Genomic DNA, 8,959 nt, shown 5'->3' with positions numbered 1-8,959 from the left:
TAACTTCACCATTTTATCTTCAACGTTATCATAAGAAAAAAAAACTTTTTTTGAAAGTAACAATCTAAAATTTAAGAATTAGATTTTTTAAAAAATCGTATTTCGAAACAAAACATAAAATTACATAATCAGGTAAGTTAACTAATTTAAAAAATAAAAAAATAATCAGATTGTTAAAGTTGTAATTTACTTTGATGGTTAGCTTCCCTTCGCGAATTATCTCTGGCTTCTCTTACTTCCTCGCAGGAAGAGACCAACTAATCTATCAAACAAAAAAATTGGTTCAATTCAATATTGACTCATTGGAGAATGAATCATTTAAATGTTTTTAAACCATTTTTTTTTTCATCTCCAATACCGAGTCATAAATTACGTCTTAAAACTTGAAAAACATGTCTAAATACAACCCATTTAAAACATATTATTATATTTCTCTGAAAACGACTAGATCCAAAGCACATAGAACCATGGCATTTTCCTATTGGCTTAATTTCGTCCATGGAAATTAAAGAAAACTAAAAAATGAAAGATTGCAGCTGACGATTACTTATTTTTTTATAAAATAAAATATAATTTGACATTTGTGAGAATTAATTGTATAAAAATATATTGAGACGAATTCAATGGACACAGCAGCAGCTTTAAAAGGCCGAGAGCTTCAGAACAAGCAAAGCCACGAGCGCCCCAAAAAAAAAGTTAGTTCACATTATAAGTTTTTGAGTTTTTCTTTGTTCTACCCTAAAGTTCCGTTTTGATCAATTTCACCCCTTTCTTAGTTCATCCTCTGTCTTGTCTTTCAAAAGTGTTTCTTGATTACGGTTTCATCAATGGCGGCCATAGACATGTTCACAAGCAACAAAGATCTCTATTTCAGTCCTCTCATAGAAACTGCTCCAATTTCTTTCCATGAATCCAACGCAAGTTCTGGTACTTTTAACCAACCTAAGCCTCTCGGTCTAAACCAGCTCACACAATACCAAATTCACCAGATTCAGGACCAACTTAACCATAGACGCAGCACAATCTCAAACCGAATCCGAACGACGAGCTTCTCACCTTCTTCCAAAACCAAGAATCTCTACAGAGGCGTAAGGCAAAGGCACTGGGGAAAATGGGTCGCTGAGATTCGTTTACCCAAGAACCGGACCCGTCTCTGGCTAGGAACGTTCGAAACCGCCGAAAAAGCCGCCTTGGCTTACGACCGAGCCGCTTTTCAGCTCCGTGGAGATATCTCGAAGCTTAACTTCCCGAACCTCAGACACGAAGACGTTAATCCCCTCCCTTCCTCTGTCGATGCCAAGCTCCAAGCTATTTGCAAGAGTTTGAGAACAACAGAGGAAGCGTGCTCTGTTTCGGATCAAACAGAGGAGACTTGCTCTGTTTCAGATAAAACAGAGTTTTTACTGCCAAAAACAGATCATTTCGAGACAAAGGAGTTCTCCGATGTGTCACCAAGAACCGAGAAGAGCTCGAGTTCGAATATGGCATTCCTGGATTTCTGGGACTCGGAGTTTGAAAAGACCGGGAGCTTCGGGCTGGTGAAGATTCCTTCTGTGGAGATTGATTGGGACAGTTTGCTTCGGGCTGGTGAAGTTTCCTTCGGGAGCTTCGGTGGACAGTTTGCAATTAGCAAACTGTCCGACTCTTAAAGTCTGTTATTGTTCTTCTGCAACTAAATTTTTTAACAAGTAGCAGAGGATTTGGTAACACATTAGTGAACCGAAATTATGAATTTAGCATGCTGCATGCATAAGAAAATAAGATAACATTCAAACAGTTTTATTTTTCTCGCCACTTAAAACATGTTTCAATCCTCTAAGTGAAGATATCTAGTTAGTTCAATATATATATCTTTGGACACGCGAAATAAAAGATCTTCTCGTATTCATCGGATAATGTAATGTTGCATCAAATAAAGATCAAGCAACTCTAGATTGGTAAGTTGCGGAATCTTTCATTTGTCCCTCCTCCCTTTATAAAAAAAAAAAACATTTTTGCGCTTATTTTGGTGTTCGGAATGGCATATAGTAGTCAGTCTTTTATAGAAGATATACCTTGGGCCGTTGAGGTCAGCTAGTGCCTAAATCAAATCCAAGGTTTGATGAAATATATAAACCAGGCCCAAAGGATAAGTAATTGCTAAAGGCGATTAAATACTGTTGTTAACCATATTTCCAGGACCATGTTTTGCTGAAGGAAATGTAACTTCTTCATTAAAGCTATTTCGAACATAAAAAACAAAAACAAAAGAGGTTCGTAGTAATATTGTTGGGGAATATTGTTGCCCAAAGTATGATGTTTTTGCAGAAATTTTCCACTTCATAAATTCCAATCTGAAACAACTTGTTTTGTAAAGATACTATATGATGCATCATCATTACATTTTAGCCAATCCATGGGTGGTCTTTCCCCATCCAATTAATAGTTTAATACTACTTAGGAAAACTTTTCAGAATTTGTTTTTCTTTTTAATTCATCAAGCATTATATATATCTGTGTGTAACTGGTATGGTGGATATATATGTATATACTAATAAAAGTCATATAGTATATGTTAAATTCATCAAAGTATGTTTTCTTAAATCCAACAAATTGATAGGACATTTCAACCACTAGAAAAACACTGTATCACCCTATCTGGTTTTTAATCTTTGAGTTTTCTAATATGATATTCTCTTGGAAATATCCATACAAAAATTAGCAGACGTTATATTTAATCTGCTTTTTGATTAGTTCACGTAAAACACTGGCTTTTCACAAAATATCTCCATCACCAACTATTTCCGTTGGAACCGTTGAAATCCTTTGATCTACAAAATGCATGATTACTTCAATGGTTTTGTCTTTGTCATTTACTTATTTTACATCCTCTTGGCGATTTCTATATTATATATTTCCAACGAGGTGAAGAGATTCTCAAATCTTGTGGGTTCCTGATCAATATATGTACTCTAGACTAGAGAGATAGTATATAGTATATATTATATATACAGTCTTTTATATGATCTAATTTTATATCTTTAAAGACCAATCAATAAATAATAGTGGTTGGCGAAAATAAATAAATTAATAGAGTGGTGTCTTCTATAATAATTTCAATCGTTTACATGTTTTGGGTTCTTAATTACCAAATATATAGGATATGGAAGATTTATACGTAAAACAACATAAAATTGCATTTTAAACTAAACTAGAATGCTAAAAAGGGAAAAACTGATAAAAAAAAACACATTTTTTTTTTTGCATTACCTTATTATATGTTTATTTTGCAAACAAACCTATATAATTAATACGCATATGTTATTGATTTATGATGCTAAAGATGTCCTTTGGGAAATCAACACTAAAATCTATTGTTTGCTGTGTTTTTGTTTGATAGATCGTGTAGATTAGTGATTATATCCATTGAAAATTTGAGGTACATTTGAAAGATTAGCGACTTTTGGAGTAAGTGAAGAGTTACCTAAGACATTCTCCTTTTAAGACATTCATTGATAATGCCATTATTGTATGGAGACACTGGCTTCTTTTGTTGTTTAAACAGTTTTTTTTTGTAATGGCAAAAATGGCCCGATTGATGAGATGAGACAAACACTATAAAACTTTTAAAATTTTATTGTTACAAATTAAAGTCTGTATTATATGAATATATGTAATGATTAGATGAAAAGTCTTTCAAATTCTTCTTCATCTCAAGAAAAAGAGAATCAACAAAAATGATACACACACATTTTGACTAGAAGCAAGAAAAAAAAAATTACAACCAATGGACCAACCTCCGAGGAATGTTATGTGGTGTTGTAGCAAACCAAAGACTAAAGTAGCCTTAGTACTAGTTATAGTTTTTCCGCTGAAGAGGCAAGGTTTGAACAAAGTGGTTAAACAACTTAAAGAAGAACAAAGTACTTGTATGAAAACAGAGTATCAAGTAGATTCATAAGCAGGAGGATTCACAAAAGCGCTAGAAGCATCTAGAAGATCAAGGAGTTTCATGTTTACAATAGGAATGTAAATATGAAGAAAAAGAATAATTTCCTAATCCATAAAGAAAAAAGAAATTGTCCAAATTCATATTAGGAAATAGAATAGGTAGTTTGCTTATTGTATAGTCGATGCCTAGTTCTATAAATAGGGGGGCTGAAGCTTGGTGAAGCTTTGGCACAAACGAGAAAGATTATCTAGCTACTAAATTTTTGTCTTTAAGAAAAAGAGAGCTAAGAACTTAGAGAGAGCTTGAGAGAGAGAATTTGAGAGAATAGAAAATTGTTTAGAACAAATTTGTAAACAGATTTTCCATTAATCAAAAGAAAGTTTTTGAGAAACTCTTATTTCATCATACAGATCTATAGTTTTTACACTTTCAATTAGTATCAGAGCAGCGCTTGTTCGGATTACTACAGGTGAGATTCTGCGGACAAGATGGAGAACTACGGAGATTTGCTTAACAACAATAAGGTTGTTTCAGATGATGGAAATTATGGGTTTTGGAAGTCAAGAACCAAATCTATAATAGGAGGAATTGATCGTCTTGCTTGGAAGGCTATTCTAGAAAAGTGGGAGGAACCGACAATCAAGGATGAAACCGGACAGCGAGTATCCAAACCTGAAGAGGACTGGACTGAAGAAGAAAAGAAGAAATCCAAGTACAATTCAAGAGCATTGAGTGCTATTCATTGCAGTGTAGGAAGGAAACAGTTCGATCTAATTCAGGGGTGTGAAACTGCTAAAGAAGCATGGGATATTTTACAAATCCAGTATGAAGGAACCACAAAAATGCAAAGCTCGAGAAAAGACATGTTGGCTTCACGGTTCGAAAATCTAAGGATGGAGGAACATGAATCAATATCAGACTTTAGTTCAAAGTTAAGCGCTTTAGCTCAGGAAGCAATAACTCTTGGAAAGACTTAAAAGGATCAAAAGCTGGTCAAAAAATTCCTAAGGTGTCTTCCTTCAAGATTCATGGGATACAAGACTGCACTAACTGTTTCTCATGATCTAGACAGTCTCAGTTATGGTGAAGTGGTTGGAATGCTGCAAGCTCATGAGATGGAGCTTAATGGAATTAAGAAACCAAAAGGCATAGCTTTAACGGTTAGTAGAGACACATCTGATCAAGGAGAAGAAGATGTCGTGAGTTTGTTGGTAAGAAGATTTGATCGAGCATTAAGAATGATAGAACAAGGTATCTCACAAAAGAAGACAGGAATGTTCAAAAAGACCAGCGAAGATAAGAAGGCTGATATGCAGTGTCATGAATGCAAAGGGTTTGGACATTTCATTTGTGAGTGTCCAACGATTAAGTTTCGAGATGCAAAGTGCACAATTTGCAGAGGTATAGGACATACACAGGAGGGTTGTGTGAGTAACCTTAAAAACAAGAAAGAGAAGTCTATGATAAGTATTGAAGATGATACAAATGATGATAATAGCAGTGAAGAAGAACTCATGAATCTAGTAGCTATGGTGGGGATTACTGAATTTGAGAATAGAGTAGAGGTGACCGATTCTGAATCAGAAGATGAGGAAATTCTTGATATTGTTCAGAGTTACAAAGAAGTGCGCGAAACACTCATCACCCTGAGAAAAGAAAATCAAGACTTAATCAAGGAAAAACTTCGTCTTGAAGCTATGATTGAAACACTACAAAACGATTTGGTGGATGAAAAGAAGATTGCTAAGGTTTCAGTGGATCTAATGAAAGAAAAGTTGATTTTATCTGCAAAAGCAGACAAGCTCGAGGAATAACTAATTAAAGAAAAGAAGAAATCCTCAGAACTTCAATCTGAATTAGATCAGCAACACAAATCCACATGTTCGCAGGAATGAAGCAACTTGATGAGATTTTAAGCTATGGTAGAACTGAGAAAACACATAGAGGGTTGGGTTTTATTGAGATTTGAAACGACCCGACCCATTTAAAAAAAAAATAATAATAATTAATAATTAATAATAATGATAAATAAACTACAACTAGTGGTCCCATACCCACTAGCCACCTAACCACAATCACAACCAAACAACAGAAATAACCAATATCAATAACAATCCAATAATAAAATAACCGATAATCAAATATAACAATAATCCAATAACCAAACACCAGAAAACATGAAACCAGCAACCTAGCAATGTTTTCTAACGACCCAACTCTAGCAACCTAACAATGCCAGACAACATCCAATCGAAGAACATCCTCCTCTTCATTGCCTTGATTTCACAATCACACTTTGCCTTTACCTGCACCACAAACACAAATTGAGATGCATGAGTATTTGATAAACAATCAGTGAGGCAATCCTCCCATCTACTGGGCTATACACACAAGCAACAATAATTCCAATGTCCAAACAATCAACACAAACAAACATACAAACCAGGAAAACAAACATCATCTCGCAGGAAGGGAGGTGTCGATCGATGCTGCTTAACTGGTGTCGACCGATACCAAGTGGTGTCGATCGACACGACCTCTGCAATCGCGATCCGCACGAAGCCGAGAGTCGAATCTCGCTCCCAAAACTCCACCAAATCGTCCAATACTCAAAACCCAAACCGTAAACATCCGTAGGAACCTGTTGCAATCAATCCCATCAAGAGAAACACACAAAAACAGCAACAAACAAGCAAGAACAAGGAATTACAGGCTTAGATCAGCCATGGTCATGCACTCACCTCTCTACAGGAAGATTATGACCAACAATGAACGAATCCACACTCCCAGCAAGCTTCCCACACGATCCTAGCCTTGAATCCTCACTCCCACAGCAAGATCTCACCCACAAAGCCTTGAAATCTCACAACCTCTCTCTAGAACCTCAAGAACAACTTTCTCTCTTTGTTTTCTCTAAAAACGGCGAGACAAACACCAAAACACGATCTAGGTCGTTTTTCTCGCTTAGTAGTCCGGTTCTGTGGTTTTCCTTAAACCAAACCGACCAAAATCGACGATTAAATCAACCTGATCGAACCAGATAACATTGGTGTCGATCGACACCCATCCCAAAAAACTAATAATTGGTTCGCGGATGTTACAAGATTCAAGGAGACAAGAAAACAGCAACCAAATTTGTTACTGCTGGAGTGTATCACTCTGATTTGGAAGCAACAACATTTACGTCTGAGAGGTCATCAAGTTGTTTTTTTTGTGGAAATTTGAACATTATAAACGCTATTGTTCTAAATTATGGGAAAAGTTTCTAGTTTAAAATGACAAGGGAGATTTTTCTGGAATGGATTTAAGAGACAGGTTTGGATAAAGAAGAATGACTATATCAATCAGAAGCAAGATCATCTGGATTTAGGTGCAGCATGGCTATGATTACTGAGGAGCAAGAAGATTCAGAGCTTTGGTTCTTTGACAGTGGGTGTTCAAGGCATATGACTGGAACCAAGAGTAACTTGCAAAACATTAAGAAATTAAAAGGAGGCACAGTAACATTTGGAGATGGGAGTAACGGGTTCATACAAGGGAAAGGTACAACACGTGACACAGAGCTTCCACAACTTGTAAATGTTTATCTAGTTCAAGGATTGCGAGCAAATTTGATAAGCATCAGTCAACTGTGTGATGAAGGATTGACAGTTATGTTTACAAAAATAGACTGCAAAGCATTAGATGAATCAGTCAATGTCAAGTTTTATGGTGTGAGATCAGGAAATAATTGTTACATGTGGCAGAAAAATTCATTCAAATGTTTCAGTGCTCAAGGAAGTATATATCTTTGGCACTAACGACTAGGTCATATGAATATAAGGAACTTAACTACTCTTGTTAATAAGGAAATCATTCGAGGAGTACCAAAACTTAAAGGAGAGGAGAATATGGTATGTGGACCCTGTAATCAGGGAAAACAAGTCAAGATTCAGTACAAGAAGGTACCTGAAGTTCAGTCAAAGTCAATTTTAGATCTGGTTCACATGGATATAATGGGACCAATGCAAGTTGAAAGCTTAGCTGGGAAGAAATATGTGTTTGTGTTAGTGGATGATTTTTCTAGATATACTTGGGTACGCTTTATTCGATTGAAATCAGGTACAGTTGATAGCTTCAAGATTTTAGCTCTACAGTTGCTCAATGAAAGGGGTGGAATCAAGAGAATCCAAAGTGACCATGGTGGAGAATTCTAAAACGATTATATGAAAGAATTTTGTGAACAAGATGGGATTTCACATCAATTCTCAGCTCCAAGAACTCCTCAACAAAACAGTGTAGTAGAAAGGAAGAACAGAACTCTTCAGGAAATGGCAAGAGAAATGATACATGGAAATCATGTTCCTAAGAAATTTTGGGCTGAAGCACTTAACACAGCTTGCGACATAGTTAACAAAGTTTATGTTCGAAGAGATACATCAAAAACTCCATACAAACTATGGAAAGGCAAAACACTGAATCTAAGTTATTTCCATTTGTTTGGGTGTAAATGCTATATTTTGAACGACAAGGACTATCTTGGTAAATTCGATTCCAGAAGTGATGAAGGCATGTTCCTTGGTTATGCTGAGAGTAATACAACATTCAGAGTATACAACAGACGTACAAGTCTTATTATGGAATAAGTGAATGTGGTTTTTGATGACATGTCAGTTTCTGTAGGAAACAATGATGATTCAGACAGTGATACATAACCAGTTAGTGCTACTGAAATACTTAATGACGAATTTGAAGTAGATACCTCTGTTTCAAAATCAGAAGGGATACAACATGTTCATAAGAATCACTCAGCTGACGATGTTATTGGAGACTTGAATGAACAGATGAAGACTCGAGGAGTAAAAATAGATTTTAAGAAAATGACAAGTCATTTCACAACTCTAGAAACAGTTTTCTATGAGTGCTTTGTGTCAATGATTGAACCAAAGAATCATGTAGAAGCTGTTCAGGATGATTTTTGGATTATAGCTATGGAGGAAGAATTGGAACAATTTGAGTGTAATGATGTTTGGGAGCTGGTTCGTAGGC

At 35.7% G+C, this 8,959-nt stretch overlaps 1 protein-coding gene across 1 annotated transcript; it reads left to right on the top strand.

Annotated features, from left to right (window-relative positions):
• On the top strand, positions 672-1,952 carry LOC104702761 (ethylene-responsive transcription factor ERF056-like). Its single transcript, XM_010418674.2, has one exon. The coding sequence runs from the start codon at positions 828-830 to the stop codon at positions 1,647-1,649; it is 822 nt and encodes a 273-aa protein (XP_010416976.1). The 5' UTR covers positions 672-827; the 3' UTR covers positions 1,650-1,952.

Source organism: Camelina sativa, chromosome 7, assembly GCF_000633955.1.
Source record: "Camelina sativa cultivar DH55 chromosome 7, Cs, whole genome shotgun sequence".
NCBI classification, from domain to species: domain Eukaryota; kingdom Viridiplantae; phylum Streptophyta; class Magnoliopsida; order Brassicales; family Brassicaceae; genus Camelina; species Camelina sativa.
The sequence above is the reverse complement of the archived record's forward strand: the minus strand, read 5'-3'. Positions and strand labels throughout refer to the sequence as shown.

What these genes read in the sequence shown, in the direction of transcription:
- LOC104702761 (XM_010418674.2), top strand. Translation starts at nt 828, where the DNA reads ATGGCGGCCATAGACATGTTCACAAGCAACAAAGATCTCTATTTCAGT.